The 21,177-nt window shown below is 49.6% G+C and overlaps 1 protein-coding gene across 1 annotated transcript; it reads left to right on the top strand.

Annotated features, from left to right (window-relative positions):
* Window positions 1–1,418: 1,418 nt before the first annotated feature.
* LOC131287970 (muscle segmentation homeobox) lies at window positions 1,419–19,675 on the top strand. The gene is made up of 2 exons (XM_058317065.1): window positions 1,419–2,247; window positions 19,335–19,675. The coding sequence occupies exons 1-2, from the start codon at window positions 1,419–1,421 to the stop codon at window positions 19,673–19,675; spliced, it is 1,170 nt and encodes a 389-aa protein (XP_058173048.1).
* Window positions 19,676–21,177: the final 1,502 nt, after the last annotated feature.

The raw sequence follows: 21,177 nt of genomic DNA, 5'->3' as shown, positions 1-21,177 counted from the left end.
CCGCTTCTGAAGTTAGTAGTATGTGCACGGCGGTTCAGAAAATACGAACCATCGAACGCACACACATACCCCTGCTTGTGGGTTGAAGGGGGCCAGTGTGGGGTTGGAGGGGGAGGTGTAATAAAATATGAACAACTTCATTTCTCCCCCGAGACCGACATCGCGAATAACAGCTTCTTCGCTCGAAGAAGGATGGCAGACAGTACGTCCCCGTTCGGAAAGGAGCTAACATTTCACCCTCCCCGGAACCTCACCACTCCGTGCCCACAAACCACCTCTTATATACGATCGTGATTGGTCCCCATATCGACGTAGACGGAGAGAGCGAGAGGAGGAATGACTGTTTGAGTGAGAGAGGAACGTACGATGCAAACAGAAGCCCACAAGCCACGCCTTCGCTGGGTTTCGCATCCTACAACGGTATATAATCGAAGGAGCCATTGCACGCACACACACCCTCCGCACAGGGGTTGACAGCTCGCCGTTGGTGTTGGTGCGCGAGGGTCTCGAAGGGACAGAAAATAACCAGTTTCCGTGCGCCGGGGGTTCTGCAGCAGCGGTTCGCATGCCACATTGGTTAGTTTCCCGACAGACGCAGACTCGAACGCACGTAACGTAAACGTCCGCACGCACGCACGCACGCACGCAGGCTAGCGATCTTTAGGAAATCATCGAGTCAGAGAGTCAGAGGTTTAGGCGTAAAAGTACGTCTTAGCAAACAGTTTAAGCAAGTGAAAGGAATTTATCAGCTCGTTCCGTTGGATGTGTTAAATCCTTGAAAAATTTGGAAGTTTTTGAAAAAACAAAAGTTGTGATCGGTTTCACACACAAGCAACGTAAACACTCAAAGCGGATAACGGCGCGATCGGGCTCCGAGAAGATCGATGTGATTGGTGGTATGTGTTCACGCTGAAGGTGCCGCAATCCATAGTGTTCCAGCATAGGGTTGTTGTTGTTTTTGTTGTAGCTCTTGTTGTTGCAGCTGTCAGTGAAAGTGTTGTATTATTGTTGTTGTCGGTGCCGTCAACAACACGTCAAAAAACAAAATCAATCGCTCGATCCGAGTTCGATCGAGTTCGATAAGCTCATAAGCACCCGGTGCTTTCGTAACGAGTTGTTGCAAAGGTTTCGCCGTTGCGATGCCATCCGGTGTGTGTTGGAGTTCACAGTGTGAAGGTACACGCCCGCAACAGCCAGTGCTGTGATGTGCTACGTGACGTCCAGTCCGACAAATACTCTTCCCTAACGAACAACGCGGATTATTACTGCGAAGATAAAAGCGTGAAGTCGAAGTTATTAATTTCGCTTGGCGTAACAACGACAGTACAGTGTAACCGTCGCTTAAGAGAGGAAGAGAAAAAGAGAGAGATAGAGTGTCTCCTCGTTGCCGTAGTGTTGGTGCTTCGGTGTAGATCTTCATGCTAAAATCATCAGGAATGACTGTAACTCCGGTACGAATGGCGATGACCAGCCCGACGGTGCCCATGCAGCAGAAAAGCAACTCCCGGATCAGCAACTTCAGCGTCGCGTCGCTGCTGGCCGACACCCGGCCCAAGACGCCCCTCGGGCACCATGCCATCATCACCTCCTCCGCCTCCATCACCACCACCACCACCCCGACGCACACGCACTCGCACACGCACACCCCCCACAGCACGCCGCCCCATCTGCTGCACGGGCCGCACGGTGCCCTCATCCTGCATCCGGCGATGACGGCCTCAACCACCACGACCACGACCACCTCCCTGCCCGGCACCTCCCCTGGCTCCACGAGCGACCTGCTGCCCGCCAACCTGTCCTCGCACACCACCAGCTCCTGCTCGCCTCGCTCCCAGCCCGACGGCGCCTCCCTCCAGAACGCCGGCGAACCGGACCGGGCCGATACGCCCCACAGTCTGCTGGAGTCGGACGACTACGACTCGAACCATGACGAGGAGGAGGACTCGATCGTCGACATCGAGGACATGGACCAGCACGACCACGAGCTAAGCGACGGGCGACCGGGCGGTGGTCGAAAAGGCTCACCCGGTTCACCCTCCTCGCTCGGCATGCCGCACGGATCCCCGCAAGCCGCACTCGCTGCTGCCGCCGGCCACGTCCCAATCCGACCGACTCCGTTCAGCGCGCTGGCAGCGGCGGCCGCCGCTTGGGGCGGAGTGCCCTGGCCCGGCACCCGCCAGATGCCTCCCTTCGGCCCGCCCGGTCTCTTCCCGGGACAGGGCTTCGGCGGTGGCCAACTCGGTGGAGGTAAGTTCACACTCTCGGCGCTTTCGTCGTTCATCTTTCGCGATCACTCCAGCCTAGTGTTAGTTGGTACCTTGAGGACGCGAGGTTAATCGGATGCGCAACCGGAACTTGTGTACCCGATTTTGGACGCATTGGAAATTAGGCACAGCGACGATTAGGCGCAAATGAGTCGCTAGCATGGGTTGGTCCAACCAACGGAGAGGCCGGCTGGCGATGTGGTGGGTTGAGGTTAAAGATTAATTTGGTTTTAGACGATAACTGCGTGCCTTCGATGGGGTCTTTAACGCAAGGTTAGAAGGTTAATTGTGGCGCCGAATTTCGAATTTCTTCCCGTCGAAGCACATACCCAGTTTTCGTCGGCCCGGCTACCGAAATGACGACGCAAAACTTATCAGTTTGTTGATAATTTGTAGGAAAATCCTTCTAAACTGTTGTAAGAAACGAATGGTGTACCCTTGGCATGCTTTCTTTCACAATTTGTCAGCAAGTCGTCAGTTGCAAGCAAGCAAACATTCATACAAACCATTTGCACTTGACATATCAGCTTTCAAAGCGCTGTCCTCTTTTTGCCGCCCCGGCCAATATGTTCGTTTCTATTTTTACTTCACCGAATGGCCATCGCAAGGGACCTTGTAAAGTTTCGTTCTCTCGAAAACATGTGGCTAAAAGTCATAGACAGTGGCAGCAAAAGGACCATAGACAAACGGGAACCAAGAAAGGCGAAAGCAAAGTGTCACAGGAAGGAAACTTTTGCGGCAACTTTTGCCACCAGTCATTATCACCGGGATTTGTTTGCTAACGCCGTTTCTTGCTCCTTTTCTCCACTGCTTTTGTTCGGGCCTTCCGATGGAACGGAAGGAGAACTGAACATCCCGTCGAGAAGCGAAAACCCGGCGGCTCGATTTGAAATCGATATCGCACTTCGCTTGCGAGGCGCTTGCTAAAGGGGGCTCCGTGAGGGAAAAGCTGTAACAAATTAGGAACATTTAACTCATCTTCAGCACGACCCAACGATGGGTGCGCAGAGAAAAAAGGCAGAATGAGGAAACGAACATATAAAAAAACACACACACATACACACACCAAAACGAAGCAACGTGCGGGATGGGTGTAGCGAACAAAAAAACCTAACAAGAGTTGAAATGAATGAAATGTGAAAAGAAGCGAGCGAAGTCACACATGCGTGGTTAAGATTTCGGGCCAGCAGCAGATTCACGTAATCTGGAGATGAGTCGAAATGTGTTGACGAAGTTGCGGCTAATAGGACGCGACGTTGGAGGTTTTTTGTGACTCCGAGAAAGTGTCAGCGAGAAAAACCGACGGGTTTGCTAAATGCTGAAAGGTTTCTGCTTTCGTTTAGTGTGAAACAGATTTCGGTGTGTCAAAAATAAATGTTACTTTTCGCTCCATTGATACCAGTTGGTTTTGTTTTACGTGGAAATTTAGCATTCTTTAGTTTTCGTTTTCGACGATGTCGTTCTTGCCAAGACGATTCGGTAAGAATGTTGGTTGGATTGTCGCAAATAATTACACGGTCGATTTTTCGCACATGCGATCGGATGCTTTGTGAACAATCTGGTGCTTAAGAAAGTGTTTAAGAAGCTAAAAATAACTCATCTACAACAGCTACAACAAGTGCCTCTTGGGTAGAAAAAGCGGAAAACAGTTTGCTTTAATGAGGCGGCTTTGGTGGACACATTTTCCCTCAACCGAAAGTGTTGATTTGGGGATGCCCGTTGGTAGTTTATTCGAGCTGACGATCGATTTCGAGTCCTCTCGATGGCAGCCACTGGTCGGAATAAATCATCGATCAGAAACCGATCCACGGCAAAGAAGAAGAACAACTAACTAAGATGCTTCCAAAACGGGAACATGAAATAAAACCAAATTATGGACGCAGTGAAGGGACGGGGCGGCGGCGTTGGATAAACGTCATCAAGCGCAGATGACAAACGATCGGTCGGAAAAGATATAAACATATTTTATCGGGTCAGCCCCGATCCGGAGCCCTGAATCTGATTCCGAAAAGGCGCGGAGCCGGCGAGAATTTCGGAAGGAATGTTTTGGCTCCGAGCCCGGTCGGACGCTTCTTTTCCTTCCTGCTTTTCCTTATTGGTTACTTGGGTGCTCTCTCTTAAAGCAGAGCACCCTCTGACCGGCTTTTGACTTTGTCCACTTCCCGGAATCTGGGGCCCGGGAAGTCGCAAGCCTCCTCGGGAAGTTAAAGCCTGCCGACCGGCCTGGGCCAAGAACGGAGGCAAGAAAACAATTAATTAGGCTCGGTCTGGACCTGCCGGCCACGCACTGGGTGTTTTTTAATGCCTCCGGAGGCTCTGCCTCATCTGGTAGCAACCACCACCACCACCACCACCACCACCACCACCACCATCACCGACACTGCCGAGATCAAGAGGTCCCAGGGTGAGAGAAAGAACGATAGCAAAGGAAAAGGAAAGGTGGAAAAAGAGACCGATAAGAAAGACTAATTAATAGATTTAAGATACATCTCGCCGGCGGGGATCGGATCGCGCCCCGAAGATCCTTGGGATAGAACAAATCGGAAGATTGCTACCTTCCGTGGGAAAAACAAACCATCACGGAAGGGGAGGGAAAAACAGGTAAAAGGCTAACATAAAGTAAATAAAGTAAAACACAAGCAAACCAGGGTGACGGGGGTGACGGGGACCCGATTCGAGTGACTTCATGACTTTATTTTCATCTCGCTGCCGATCTTGAAGATGCTCTCGTTTTCAGGGAACGAGGCGTGAGAGAAAGCGAGAGCCTCGATGAAGCCTTGGAAAACAAAAACAAAAAAATTAAGTAAGCTAGATCAAACCTGGGCGGAAGAAAAGCCCGAACAGGAAGTGAAACCGGTGGCTTCGGTGATGGTCGGTTAATTAACTTGTAATTAGTTTACACACCAGCCCGGTCGCTTTTTGTGTCTTGTTTTCGTTGTTTCCTTTCTTGGAGGCTTTTTTTGTGGCGTTGTTGTTAGTTTTGGGGGTTCCAAAGACGATCTTTCTATTCCCGGCGTGGTTTGCGCTTGTCTTTCGTTTTCTCGTCTCCGAGGCAAAGAAATACGAACAGGAAGCTCGAAAAACCATCAACGAAACCGAGGATAGTAGAAAAATTGAGAACGAACTACATAAAAAAAACCGTCTATGCTACTATTAACATAATTTCACCGTTTAAATTCTATAATTTAATTAATCTAGCTTCTCCCCTTCCACCAGGCAGCCGGTACTCGTGATCGTGAGGTTGATTGTCTGAAGCTTCTCTTGCTTCGTTTCCACCTTTTTGCTTTTCTCTGCTTCGCGCCCCCCAGCTCCCTTCACCTTAAGCGCCATTTTGTGATCGCGTTAAGATCAACGGCGAGTTAGCTCGCGCCCGGCCTAAATCGAGTTGTAGTCGTTTGTTTCTTCCGGGCGACGATTCTTGCCCTCCCCTCAGGGCGTCCGCCCTTCACCACGTCTGCGCCGGTTGAGTGTGTAATTAGTCATACTGTTTTTCCGCTGCCTCCGGGGTCGCTGCCGTCCCGGCAGGAGTGTTTTCGGAATTAAATTTTGACAACCCATTGACGCCATCTTTCGGGGCCCGCGATGGCTTGTGCGTTTTTGGCTCTAAGGCGTTTTGCCTCCTGTCCCTATGTGTACCTCCTTTCCTGTTCCCTCCTATGCACGTAGTTTGGGACATTGGGGTTGCGGAAATTAAGTCATTAGGGAAACAAGCGCGCGATCTAAATGCTGGAAGCTGAATATCAAAACGGACGGGCCACTTCGGTAGCTTTCGGGTTCCGGTACTGGCACCAGCTGAAAGAAAGAAAGCCACAAAAACACACACACGCCGCAAGTTCCTCGGGTCAACTAAAGGGAGTATTTGGTGGGGTGCTGCAGGGGTGAAAATTTGATAAGTGTTTTAATTAGCCCGTGTGGCGCCTTTTTGATATATTTTTATGTCAACTGTTGTTCCGTTGGTTAATTTCTGGCAAACAGGAGGAGAAAAACGAATGAAAAAACGAACTAGGAAAAACAACCAGCCGAAACTCACACTCACACACTCCCGCCCCAATTGCCCTAGGCTGGAATTAATTTGCTCCCCGAGCGCGTGAAGGGTTGTACATGTTTGTTTTAGTTTTTGCCTGGTGTGTTGGTTTTGTTTTATTGCATAATTTAACATTTGCTTAGAGAAAGTATGTAAACCATTTCGGTTGATAAAGCAAAGTGTAGCTGCCACCCGGAGCGTATTTATTCTGGAACAGTTGGAAGGAAAAGAACGGCGGGTGTGTGAACGCACAATGGTTGTAAATTTGTGGAACTATTTCCCAAGTGTTGTTACATGTGAAATGGCGATGTTCCGAAAAATGGTGCGTTTTGTGTTGAAAACAAAAAAAAAACATGAAGATATGAATCTAATATTTTTATTCATTCATTAAGTCACTCGTTCATTCATTCGTCCGTCATTACCGCTCATCGGGGATACAAATTAAGAACAGCGTTTATGAAAACGAAAATGATAATCAACGTGTACGGCGCAGAAATAAAAGGTGCATTCCCGGTAGCGGACTCCATTCGTTCCCGTCGTAAATCCGTTAACGGCGAATGGTTCTTCACGAAAAAGCAAGGCTTCCAGTCACCCGGGGTTTGGCCGGTGGGATGATCATCTCGGGAGGTTCGGTAAGATCATCTCGCTCGGTTCGCTCGAACTCCAATCCGGAATGCCTCCACCGGGACGAGGGACGGATGCGGGTAGCCATTTTTCTTTGCACCAGCAGTTTTCTCCGACGGCTGTGTGAAGTGAAATGAAACTTCAGGCGACATGTCGTGATTATCAGCAATCAGCAACTACCGGATTTCGGTTTGTGCATCGCATGCAATGCGGCGTGTTGCGTTTGCGTCGCACGAAATGCAGTATGAAAACAAAGAACGGACCAAACCGGACCCGCATACCCCATTCGATGGCCCCCCGGGCTAACACTGGGACCGGGGACACAACCCGGTAGCTGCGCCCGACGCCGTTGACGGGGCCCGAAAATATATCCGTGGCGCGCTGCAGTGCCAACAGTTGGAAACAAATTAAAACACTTTTACGAGTGCCGTTTTCGCTCATCGCACGCTTGCAGTTGCAGTTGCAGTTGCAAGAAGTAAGAAAGAACGAGAGATGAAAAAAATGCGAGGTGCAAAACAGTGCAAACGCGAAGGAGACACACGATCCTCGCGAATGATGAGCTTCTGGCTGCGGCGAGGGCCGACGTCCGATCGCTAATGAGTCTTGAGAGATCGCATAACATCGCCTTGTCGGAGGTACCTGAAGCCTTGTCTTCAACCTTCTTTCTCAAGTTTTTTTCTCTCCTTTTCTTTCTCTCTCTTGTTTTATTCCCTTGAGGACATGGGCTTTAATCCGCGGCTAATACACGGCGTTCTTCTTTTCTTTTGCATCTCCTTCTACCTTCGTTTTTTTGGTGGCATTCGGATGAAATGAGTGTTAATGTAGCAACGGGTTTCCATCACCCGTCTTCTTCGCCCCCCTCCGCGGGTTTGGGGCAAATTAGGCCGTCTCCCGTTCCAGTCCAGGCTGCCATGGGTTGGGCAGTGAAAATTACAATAACAAATAAATTAACAACAATACTTTTCCATGTTCGCTTTTATTATAAACAAGTATCAAATTAATGTAATAATAATTTTAAATCACTTCACCAGCCCGAAAGCGGCATGGCGGCAGCCCATGGCGTCGACAGGGGATGAATTAGTACCGGAAGAGACGTAAACGGACCAGGGAAAAAATGGCCGCGGGTGGGAAAGGGAGGGAACGGGAGGATTTGATAATAGATTCCCAACACGCGAACCCATCGAGACTGGCGTTGGCTTGATGATGATGTGTGTGTGAGTGTGTGTGTTTGTGTGTTTTCCCTCACTCTGTACTTAATCGACTGCTTAGTGACCCCTAGCCGGGCGTTTTACGTTTACGCGGAGAGCTTTTTTATTATTTATTGTAATTTCACTTCACTAATTAATATTAATTCCACTCGAAATCAACAAAAACCTAGTCGGAGTGGGGTTTTGACGGGAGTCGAGTAGTTTGTGCCTCTTTTTGCTTTTCTTACTCCACAATCACTCGCTTCCATTTTCGGCTATTTGGATCGCATTTACACTTCCTTATTTGGGAGTCCAAAAACCGTTTCTAGTACGGTTCCTTTTCAAGGCAACGAAAAGGCGCAAGAAAATAAATTGAATTGCCTCCCTCAGTAAGTACGCGGCTAAGTTGTTGGAACGATTAACCGCCAATCACTCTCGGGATCAATATCTATCGCGAGGTTTTGCTGGCCAAGAAAACGGCCGGTTTAACAATAGACACTAATTATGAAGTGTTCGCGTTCGGGAGGAGGATCCCGGTGGAGGTGGCCAACATGGCAGCGCACTGTCGCTTTCGAACATTTCTATTAACTTCACCCGAAGGTCAACCGAAGATCGGGGTCCACCATCGAACGGTGTCTTGCGTCTGGATGTGCTTTTGTGCCTTCGCCACCGTCGGATGCATTGAAAAATAATTTACAACGCCATTGTTCTACGCCGACCCGGGAGGTACGCCAATGGCGGGGAAATGGTTTATGATTTGATTGTGAACGATCCTTGACCGGAAGGTCGGTGGAAAAGGGGATGGCAAACGCGTGGGGAACGGGAGTAGTGAGGGCGATCGATTGAGATTGCAAATTTTCCTCACCGTTTGGCTTTACTTTCTAGCTGACCGGAGGGGGTTTACGGCGAACAAGACTATTGTTGTTCGTGCTGGATTGTGGTTGTGTTTGTGAGTTGGAAGTCCCGAAGAATCCTTTCCATGGCCTGCGCGAAAGAAAAGGCTCGCATGGCTCGGCGGTGGGGAAGAATTTGAAATGCAAATCCGAAACGTGGAAACGAGTGATTTCCGCGAACAAATTCCAACCGATCGAAAGGGAAGCCAAAGGTTGGAAAGTTTTTCCTTCATCTGTGGCCGCCATTCCTCTTTTGGTTCGCGGGGGGAAGGCAGTGTAGTATGGAATATGATTAAAGAAATTCGATCATGTTCTTTTCTGGAGGCGGGCTCCAGAAGTTGACCGGAAGCGCGGCAGAGAAGTCGCTAACGAACGGACTGGCGGTGAATTGAGGGTGGATTTTCCGACCCAAGCCCCTTTCCGGCCGTTACCATTCGAGTACGACTTAATTTGTCCACCGGCAGAAACAACATGCAATACATTCCGGACTCGTTTCGTTCCGTTCTACGGTTGCTAATTCATCCAATAATTTTGCCATTTTATGTGCGCGTGGTCCGGATCGCCACCCTTGCATACCGAATGGGGCAACCGGAAACAAGTTTGGAACACGAACCCGAAAACAAGCCGCATCCGTGTGTTTATTTAGTTTTTGCTTTTTTGTGCCTTTGGTGAGAAGGCTGACATTCTGGGTGCATTCAAATATCCTGCCTGCGGGACGTGACAAAAGTCGCCATAAAACGCGACGTCGATGCAAATGCCGCTGTGCGTCGAACCATTCCAAGAATCTTGCACCAATTCCCCGCCATTGCAGCAAAATGTAGACAAACATAAGAGGAAGGAGAAAAGAAAAAGCAGCGGAGAAAATTGTCAACCGGAGCGAATGACATATTGCATTTTGGCGAGAGGGGTTTTGTGTCAGTTCCGCGAAAATGTTGCGCGTAATTGAGTGGTCGGCGTTGCAGATGCACCGCTTTTCGGGATCGTCCGGAGGGGGAGGGGGCAGAAAATGCAATTTTCCTGAAAACAATTAAACACCAGCGAGCATTCCCGGAGGGAAGTGTGGCTTGTGGACTCGGCTGGAGGTGAGCCATAAAATGACAACCATCATTAGGAACGGGCACCCGAAGCCGGGCGCAAATGAGATGAATAAATTTCAATCCATAACGACGCTGGCATGCGTTCCGTTGTGAGACGACCATTAACCCTTGCGTGGATAGATACGGTACGGAGTTATTGCTATGTTCGGAGTGGAATGATTTCCATTCTAATTGGCTTGACCGAACGCTGTTTACGAGGCACATATTCATCAATTTTAACTCACTTTGACAAACAGGCACCGTGCACCGAAGGGTTCACGTGTGGTTGGCATTTCGAAAAACGACTACCTTCGGCACTCGTGCTCGCACCATTCACGATCGCTAGCGGAACGTCATGTTGCGCCCCACGGGCCCTCGGGCACGAGGATTGCCAACGAACGGGATGAGCTGCCTCGACGGAACGACGATATTTGCGCGCATCCGACGTTGCTAATGAAGCTGTTAATTTAGATTTGTTTTACGTAACGGCGAATTTGGCGCTCGCCAAAAAGGGATTGTTCCGCGCTGAGTCGGCCGGTTGGGTTTGGCTCTTGCACCATCGTGATGATTTGAAAATTAATTTCCTATCCGCGGCCTTGTGCTCGGGGTTTTCAGGGTTTGTTGTTCTAATCTCGGCCGGGAAAGCCCGACCCGGTGGTCGCTTTTCTCACGCAGGTGCCGACCAGCACCGTCTAAACACGTCGATACTGTGTTTGTTTTTCTGTATGGTTCGCGGTTTTATCTTGCTCCGCTTTGGTCGCTTTTCCAAACCGTTCCCTTCCATTGCCACCGTTTTGGTGAGAATGGAATTACAAAACTAGCATTTACCGGCCGATAAGAATCGTCCCTCTCGCTGCCCGCCGTACCGTAAATCATCCCATAATCCAGCTGCGTTTCGGAACAAAATGAAAAGAGCATTCCAAACACGCGGCTTCGCGTCTGTGTTCTATTATCGTTTCTGATCCGTTTGGAGTGATTAAAATTCGGAGCCAAAATGAAATATTTATACTCGGCGGTTCGTTCTTAATTCGTTCGGTGCTTCTAGCGTTAATTTTTTTCTCTGTTCCTGCGCTATGTTAGGTGATTTGGACGACTAGCTCCGAAGATAATTTTGGTGGTCTTCTGAAACAATTGTTGAAAAAACGTGATTAAAAATGTAAATTATATTTTTCTGAAAAAAAAGCAACATGTGGTATCAACAAGGGTGTTGGGAAACAAATTATCATTCTAAATTGCTTGAATGATTCATTCTTCGACTGGAGAATCGAATTGAATTTGTTTTTGTGAAGCAAAAGTATAAGGTGGACATTTTTTTCCATAACTAAATCCAACAATCCTTTTTAAAGATTACTAGGCTTAATTTTGTTAACATCGAGCTAGACAAAGCCTTCTCCTACGAGCGTGATCCAGATGGACATGATCCTCATCATCATCATCATCAGAAGCCTCTGATCCAACGTCATCGCCATCAGGGAGCGACTGTAATTAATTCCGTGAACTCGATGACGCTATCGTCGTATCCCATCGTCCGATCCCATTTATCCCTAGATGTTGCGTTTTGTTTTCGTTTAGCTTTTCTTCACTTCTCTTCCGTTTTCGCTTTCTTTGCTTTCAACTTTGGTTCGCCAGTAAGGAACGATAAGAAAAAGGAACTCGACGAAGAACACACGGAAAGGGAAAATTCAATTTATTGGAGCTGATGAAAACAACCAGCAGTAGGGCTTTCTTCAAGTTCTTTTCTTTTAAAACTGATGCACTCGGATGCGGAAGTACGGACATTCCGTGGCCAATGACCCGTGAACGGGGGATGTCTTTGGGTTGAAAAGGAAAAAAAGGGGTGCTAGGAATTAATAACTTTATTACTTCCATCGGAAGGGGCGGGTCTAGTTGGTGTTGATTGGGGCACACGCTCACAATGCAATCAATGCCAATATGCAATGGCCCATCCACATTCCCCGTGCTTTCGCCGTTGGGACCCCCGTTGGAAAGACGGGAAAGGCAAACGGGAACCACCATTTTGGCAGATTGACTCCGAAACGGACGCCTCGGATGCTTGGGTGGACCACATGAGCATCAATTGTGGACCGGAACTGGAATTTAAATAAATTAATAACAATCACACACTCTCGCCCTCGGGTGCGTACGGAACCGCGTGGTCTGGTGTGCGTTGGAATGAAAATTTATTTCAATCATTTTCTATTTCCCGTGGCCTAGCACGGCTCGTTTTCGGGGAAAGAAGAAAAGAGGGAGAGACAGTTGTAATACGAACTCTTCTATCATTTTCTCCTCGAAAGCGAAAGGCCATTTTAGCTGAAATTATGGAAATTCTTTCCACCTTGCGTCTTTTCTCCCGAAGATCGGCTTTCTGGCGGCCGACGCTAATGTTTGAATAATTCGCGCACAACATCGCGCCATGTTCGACGCCGGCATTGGGAACCGGCCGCCTGCAAGCTCACCGGGTGTACGAAAATTTGCGTGTCAATCGCTAATTTTGGCAATAAATTTTAATCGGCTCCATAATCGCGACCAATTAATAACGCCTTCCTCCGGCCTCGGGCTCGCGTTCGTTCGATGCTTCGGCCGATTAAGATTGAAGCCCAAACCGTTGTCCCGAGGTAAAGGGAAAGGTGGACGTCCGGAAGAAAAAGGCAAACAAATACAAACGAGCCTTTCGGCAGGCAACGCTACGAGGGACAAGTGCAAAGCGACGATAATTAGTGTGCCTTCTGGTTGCGTTTGCAGCTTGCCCTTCGCTTCCTTTGCGCGCTTATCTTATCTTAAACGATACCTCCGGAACACCCGGAGGCGGGCTGGCAGGCGGTGCAGCGGATTATCCACGAGTAAACGAAAGGAAAAGCGCACCCGAACGAGGAAAAAAAAGGCCGTTCCAAATGGGCATAAAAGGCACATTTCCATTCCCGAGCAGCTACGGCGAGGTTCCAATACCGGTGGCAGTGGCGCGCAAAATGTGACATTTGCGATAAGGACCCATTGCGTTTGCGTGTGTGTGTGTGTGTATGTGCGTGGACAAAGTCAACAAGGACACCCGGCAAGGAGCTGGGGCGAAATAAATTACGCGCTTATAAATTATATTGAGCCATTAAAATGGTTTATCACAGGTGTAATTGATTTAATTAGTCCATTAACTTTTTAGCCTCCCGACGCAGGCGCCCGGCTTTGTTTCTTCCTTCGTCCTGTGTGGAGGGGGAGGACCACATCGGAGGCTCGTGTTACACGGCGCCGAACCGTTCTAGGTCCGATAGGATCGCATTTATTGCTATCTTAAATCGGTCCACTTGCAGCCACCGGAGATGTTCCCGGCTTTTTTATTGCTTTACGTAAATGTGATGTTGTTCGATGGCGTTGTTTGTGCCGGACAAACTTTCGATCCGTCCAACCGGACTGGAGTAATTTCCAATAAACAACGGCCCAGCTCCGGCCGGCGGCTACTGTGGCCGAGGGAAAATTTAATTTGAAATTTAAAATTTCATTTAACACACACGGGAACTCCACCAAAGCGAATGCGAATACCAGCGTGTTTCTTCGTCGGCAGGCGTGTTTTGCAAGTCGCGTTGCGGCCAGTTCAAGCCAATTAGTGGTTGTATGCAAATGGTGGCTAATTAATTGCAAAAATCTTCGTCGCCTTGCCGGGGGACAGTATTAGCTGGTTGAAGGTTTTTTCTACCCCTCTCTCCGCTGCACGATGCATTCTGCGTTCGTAGTTTTTTCGTCTTCATTTCCATTTGGGAGCAGAAAGCTGAGGAGTCATTACCTCTCTGTCGATCAACTATTTCAGCTCAATGGTGTGTCATATGCACGAGTCATTTTACTCATAAATCCAGTAGTTTAAAGTGTCATAAAGTTAGTGAAAGAAAACCATCTGTTTTAAATCGATTTAGTAACACTGACAAGAAAACCTATCAAATACTTCACGGGCAACCGTTTGCCATAAAAGTGTGATGGTGAAGATCGAAACGACGCTATTTAATTCAATTAGGTACCACATTTCGGCCCTTGTCAAAATGCCCGGCCCAAAGTTCTAAGTAGCAATGTGTCTCCCGCTGGTGCGGTGTTAATTAATCCTTTCTTCACCCGATCGACAGCAGATAAACGGGCTGCATCGGGCCCTTTGCCGGAATCCTTTAACAGTGTTTCGTTTTAATGCCATCCGGCACCCGGGGGTCATGAAACAAAAGCGACCTTAAAAACACTAAATACACGCAACCACATTTTTCCCCTTTCGCGTCACTGTGCTCAACGCCGCTTCCCGGAATCCGGAGAACGAAACCAGATGGGCGACCCTTTTCGGTGAACCCTTTTCCGGAGGCGTAAATAAAAGGCACGGACGCCATCGCCAACGCATATGGTCGGGAGCTTTAAGCCTTTTTCCTCACTTTTTATGGAACCCGACAGGATCCTCGGGGCAGCAAAATGTCTCCTAAGCTGGTCGGCTTCATAAACTTTTGTTTCCGAAGCCTACAACGCTTGGGGACATTTTTTCTAATCTCATTCTGAGAGTGGGGAGGGGAGTTTTGCGGTTTGCGACGCATTTTTCCTACCGTCAAGAGCTACCCTAAAGCCTCTCCATTTTTGGCTAGAAAACCCCGCTCCAAAAAAGGAAGCAAAAGCTAACCTTTCGCCGCGTAAAACAACATCAAATAAACTGGATTAGTTTACGACCCGACAGCAAACACCGGGAGGTGCAGAGGGAGAGGGAGAGTCATTAGAGGGCGTTTTGTTGGCGAGGATTTATTGGCCCAGTTTCCGGGTCCGGATCCGTGGGTCGGGTTGGGAATGAAAATTTCGGCCAGAGGTTATCGGTTGGCGTTATCGGGATCGGAGCATCAAACAAAAGAGAAAGCCGAAGTTCGATTTATTTCGTTCGACAGAAGAGCGACGTCCACAAAAGAACGTGGACGAAATAAATAAACATTTTCTTGCAGCGACCGGAAGTTTTCCCGTGCGGGGATCGATTTAAACCGACCGGGATTGTCGGGTGAAGGAAATGTGGTTTCAATTAGAATCAAATTAAAATGTGCAACATTCGCACTCGATGAAACACGGCGATCCCATTTCCCCGAAACTGGTGGCGAATTTTCCGACTCACGCGGTTCGAACCAGAGAAAAAGATCGCTACATTTAACGCATTCCGTTGCGTCTGATTGAGCGCTTGGAGGTTGTGTGTGAGTGTAAGTTTTTTTTATTTCGCGACATTTGGCTAGCTGTTTGGCGGAATGTTTCTCTCCCCTCTCACCACCACCCCCCACCGGGTCGATCGGTTGGTTTTGGCCATCTTCCCAGTTTTGTCCCTTTTTTGCCGCCGTCGACATCAAAAGAAGTGTACGGCCACGTACGCATTCCACACGGTTCTTCAGGACCTGGGATGGAAGGAAGGCGGAGCGGGGTGTTTGCCATACCCTTCGCCTTGCGAAAGGCATTTGATCCGTTGTTTGCAAGCTGATTGTCGCGTTGTACTTTTGGGTGTGTGTGTGTGTGTTGTGCGTGCCGCCGGTCGCTCGGGGGAAAACGCAACGGAAGTTGAAGAAATTTATCGCCGTACGAAAGAGGAATGTGGGTGGTATGCTGGGAGGGGTGGTAGTGCCCGAGGGGAGGATCACATCGGGCCGAGATTATCTTATTACCATTTGTCAAACTCCCCGCGGCGGAGGGATGGATTTGTCGGGCGGATTTCGCCTATTCGCAGCATTTCGCAAACCATGTGCGCGACACAAAGCGTTTCGGTTTGGCCGGCCGACGACGGCATTGCGATCGTGCCCGGGGGGTGAGTGATGTGGGGGGAGAGGTGCAGCGAGGGGTCGGAATTCGTCACGGCATCCATTGCACTGTGAAACGCGCAGCAGCAAATTGATTTGATTGCAGCTAATGAATTGCTCGTTATTTGGTGTTGGAGCATGAGGGGTGGCGAGAGAAAGAGAGAGTGAGAGTGAGGGGAGTGTCATTGGGGCGGATCGTTGATCAAGCGAACATTAGCAATTTAGATAAGTAATGTCTGACTGACACGGCCGGAGGTGGTGTTTGGGCGGGATCAGCCAGACATTATGGGGATCGGTTCATCGTGTACCCTTTTGTGTTCGCTCGCGAGGTATTCGAACAATTTTTGTGACCATTTTACTCGTTGGCAAAATTAAACACACCACAAAACCCTTGCCGCGCGCAGGATGACATATAAATTTTGCTTCATTAACTCCAGCGAAAGCGAGCCTTCTACAAGGCTGTGGGAACGGACCGTGTCATCCGCTTCCGAGAAGGATCAACAGAGATTCCAAAACCCATTGACATGGATCGAAGTGTGTGTGTGTGTTTTTGTGTGTGCTGATGGGTGTTTACGATCGCGATTAGATCCTCCGTTCGATCGCTCTCAACACCGACGGGCTAATCGACGCTAATGGAATGCAAATTTTCCATCGACGCTCGGAACTCGACGCCTTCGGTGCAGGGCCGCGAATGCCTTCATCATAAAACTCATCGCGGCTGCAACCCGACGCCCTAAGGACGCGCAAGTAAAGGCAAGGAAGAAGAAGTAGAAGTAAGAAAAAAATACATGCAAGAAGACAGAGCTTGCGAATGCAAAAAGAAATCGCATTTGAACCTGAACCCGAACTAATCGATTCGCTCTCTCGTGCAAAACAAATTAGTAAAAGCAAGGCAAGGTTTTCGCGCGCACAAACCCACACACACACACACATATACAGAGAGACAGGCATTCACACAGCACCCTTTACGTCGCCTCACCCCCGCGGGGGTACTTTGTCTCAGGCGTGGTGCCCTTGGAATACCATCACTGCCTTCGTCCACTTCAGCTGTTTTTTTTTTTATTTTTCTTGTACGCCTTTCCTTGCAATTGCATTGCAAATTGCAACCCAGGTTGTAGAACATCGAAATGGGCACCACCACATGCGGGTGCAGCGAGGTTTCGAGCACACACAACGCCCCGGCCGGATGGCCCAGAGAGTTTGCATACACCGTGTGTCGGTAGGAAATTAATTTATTAAACTGCAATTCACACCGTTTGCGCGGAAAGGAAAGGTACCGATTGCGCAAAACCGGAGGCAAACGCAAGGAAAAGTCAGTGCAACGGTGGGGCACGGGGCTGGGGTGGTATCAGTGAAACCGTTCCGGTCGAGCGACACCGGGCGGAATGCGCGGAATCGATGTAGTTCGCCGCGATGCGGTTGTGTTTTATATTCTTATATTTTCTTTTCTCCGCCGAACGAAACCGGGCGGAATATTATCAGTACACGAGCCTCGTAGGTCTTGGTGGGGAAGGGGGGAAGGGGGGGGGGGGGAGTTCAGCGTTTATTTACTGCTTCGCCACCTCTGCCCACAAACGGAAACGGGCAAGTAGCGTTCCATAACTTCCGATGCCCCCGGGCGCAGCCAACCCCGAAACGTGAACCCTCCGGAATGGGTTGGGAATTGTTTTCCGTGGTTCTTTTGCTCGGAACTCGGAAAACAACATAAAGCATGTCCACCCTCGGTTGCCTACGGTCTCGAAGAACATAAACACACATACAAACAATCGCAGGGGTTTGACGGGGTGTGGCCTAAAACCGGGAGCCAGCTCGAGGCGATCGTTAAAAAGGACGCCCTGTGTTGTGTGTATGTATTCAGTTCCACAGGGAGGCTTTTCTTGTGGCATATTAGCATTTTGTACCGCCCGAAGAGGAAGTCAACGGGCCTGGAGGGGTAGAATGTGACCGATGTTAATTGAAAAATTTACTTGTACCCTCAACCGCCACCCCCGGAGTGATTGGTTTGACTTCCCTTTCCGTTGTTCCAATGCGGTTTCGTCGCTTCCGTGTGTTTGTTTAGCCTACGTTTCGGGCGCACGGCGAACCGAGTGCTCGCATCCGGTGTGAAAGGGAACGGGGGTTCGAATGACAACAATACCCTTGCGCCGGCAACAGACAACAGATCCTCGCGGTTTGCTTCCGACGACAAAGAGCGACGGTACACACAGATCCGTTCGGCTCGAGAGCGCAGTCCGCCGATTCCAGCGGCATCGATCGTCGTCAATTAACGCTGATTGAGGTTATAATTTACTGTGTCACTTACCCGCACGCCACTCGACTGTTTGCGCCTCGCTGCGCCCTCTTGACTCGCGCGGGCTGTGTTCCTATCAATTAACTTTCCGGGCAAAAGGGTTCCTTCCACCATCCCGGCGGGGGTATCGATTCCTGGCGCGGCTGCCCCTAATAGTCTATTAGTAAACTCGCGCGCAGGTTTCAGGCTCCCGCATTCCCGCGCGGTTCGCTTCTTCCTCTGGCATGCCGTTCGCGTTCGCTTCCGTTCCGTTTCGAGGACGGCTTCTGTTGTCTTATTTTAAAAATAAACATATCGCTGTCACTGCTTGAAGTTGCCGGCACCGGGTAGCACTCGCACGGGCACTGAGGCGGGAAGGAAGGCTGAGGAGGAGGAGGAATTCTTTTCCATCCATCCTCCTTTTGCTCTTGGAAAACCATTCCTAACTAATGAGACTGAATAGCTCCCTGACAAGCGTTTTACCGCGAGTGCATCCCTCTTCGACAAGCGCGCCAGTCGACTCCACCTCGGAAACAAATGTCAAACATAACCTCGAATTCGGTGTTCATAAAAATGAAAAATTAAAAATCGTAATAAATCTCCGACCGACGGACGGAGTTCTCCTTCGCTTCGCTTTGAACCGATGGTTTGGGTTTTGGAGTTTTTTCTGCTCTCCCCCCTCCCCGTCGACCGTTTTCAGACCACCTCCCTTTCCCTCGGTTGGAAGTGTTTGAAATTTATTAGTTCGATGATTCGGCGGGTGTCTCGGGTGCGAGTGCGTGTTTGGTGCTCGCTGTCTTCGGCAACTTCATTAACTGTCACTTGAAATATTGTAATGTGTCTTTAGGGAAGCACACAAACACACTCACGCTTCTCACGGCACATTTAAGCGGGGGACTTCGTTGGGAATGATGGACGAGGTGCAATGATGAGAGCACTTTATTTTCGATGAAAGTTGTCGGAGTACATGTTCGCAGGGTGCTTCCGTACGATGGATGTACCACTGGCACGCGATGGTGTTGTACCGCCTCGTTCCCGTCCAGGTGGTCTGAGCGTTCGGTGTAGGAATTTTGGGCAAAGGGTTCAGTACACTGTTCAGCGCCACGGCCCTTGGAGTGACGGCTAACAACGAAACAGATGTCTTAGGCGCTAAGGAGTGTTTACTACATGAAGTGTGCGTTACTAATCGAATGTTTTCGCTTTATTTCTCCGCTCCATTGCAGATAACGAACCGCCGCGCATCAAGTGCAACCTCCGGAAGCACAAACCGAACCGGAAGCCGCGCACCCCCTTCACCACCCAGCAGCTGCTGTCGCTCGAGAAGAAGTTCCGCGAGAAGCAGTACCTCAGCATAGCGGAGCGGGCCGAGTTCAGCTCGTCGTTGCGGCTCACCGAGACGCAGGTGAAGATCTGGTTCCAGAACCGCCGGGCGAAGGCGAAGCGGCTGCAGGAGGCCGAGCTGGAGAAGATCAAGATGGCGGCGCTGGGGCGTGCGCCCGGCGCCCAGCTCTACATGGGCTACTTCCATCCCAGCCTGATGGGGGGCGCGATGCACCTCGGATAGACGCACCGGCACCGGTCGGCGATGCCCAGCGGGGCGCCAGCTACCAACCAACCGCAACCTACCAACCAATCAACCATTGTGAATACTAGCATTTAAGTGTCTACTTCGACTAAACGACTGTTGCATACTCCTAGGATCCGTAGTAGTACTTCAGGCTTCAGTGAGAGGTTATTAGGTTTAGGTATTTATTTTAATTACCCATCCCGAACCTCAACCCGGCCATCCGAGCCCGCTAAGTGCCCTCAGCATTCGCCCTCCCCCTCCTTCTCTTCCATTTGCCAAAGTAAACACCCAACAACCTGTACCCCGTCCCTCCAACCTCGCGGCGGAAGGTGAGAAGAGTTTAATTTTATTTATTCCCAAACGCTTCCAGCCCACGGCACCTTCACAGTCCAACCTCGCAAGACTCTTGGCCGGGCAGGGGCAAATGGTTTTGCTTTTTGTAAATATCAATCAGTCATTTGGTCCCCTTTGGATCTTAAGGGGCCAATTTTGTTTGTGCGCGCGCGTGTGTGTGTGTGCGTATGGCAAACGCCAAACAAACGTCATCGGCGCGTGAACCAAAGCGCACACTCGAAGCCCAAAAAGGAGGAGGAAAAAAAAGGTTCCACCCATTTGTAAATATTATCTCCCCTCAAAAAAAAAAAACCGAATGGAAAACAAAATACAGGCACACGGCAATCGTGCGAAACGCTTGCGGCCAATTTGCTCCCACCACCACCACCAGCCTAGCTTTCCGTCGCCGTCGTTTCGTTGGGTTGGGAGGTTGGAAAAACCCATCAAGAACCCAGCGAGGAGGTGGAGGCTCCGGTGTGCACTGTTTTAATTTCTTAATTTTTGTAAATATCGCTGCTCGAGGGCAGCCGGGCGGGAAAGGGAACCCGTCTCAAATAGAAAACCCAGCTGAACGCTTCGGTGACGGTAACACTTGCAGAAAGGCGAAGTGACCGTTGCCAGCTTTCGAGTGACCAGTGTAAATAGACCAGTGTGCGTAGAGCAGGTGTTTGGGAACGGAGTAGGGGAAGGGGAGCGTTAGAAAAGCGTCGTTTTTCACAAGCGGTGACAGCTTCCTCGCCGTTTCGGGCTTCGCTAATAAGTGGAATGTGCCGTGCGGGATGCGACCCGTCTTTGATGCCTTGTTTGGGCGTCGATCGATGATGGCTGCTCTCGGACCGGCACTCGCCCGATCGCTGCCAAAGTGTGAAGCCGGGGAGTAGGAGCGCTGGGGCGAAATCACAGACGAGCTGTGGGGAACGGGAGCACGGGGAACGCGTTTAAGTGGAAGGTAAATAAGGTTAATTTTAAGCCCAAAGCAAAACAAACTCAACACAATCGACACAAACTCAAGTGATGGCGTTTGTAAAGAGAAAAAAAAAACAGCTTAAAAGAGAAGGAAAAATTGAGAGGCAGCACAGTTTTCATGCAAGCATAGATGGTACAAAGCGTCGAAATGGTCCGAAACTTAAACAGAAACGCCATCGAATTGTGGGCTCTTGTGTGTG

Source organism: Anopheles ziemanni, chromosome 3, assembly GCF_943734765.1.
Source record: "Anopheles ziemanni chromosome 3, idAnoZiCoDA_A2_x.2, whole genome shotgun sequence".
NCBI lineage: Eukaryota > Metazoa > Arthropoda > Insecta > Diptera > Culicidae > Anopheles > Anopheles ziemanni.
Note: the sequence above shows the minus strand (reverse complement) of the source record. Positions and strands in the feature narration are given on the sequence as shown.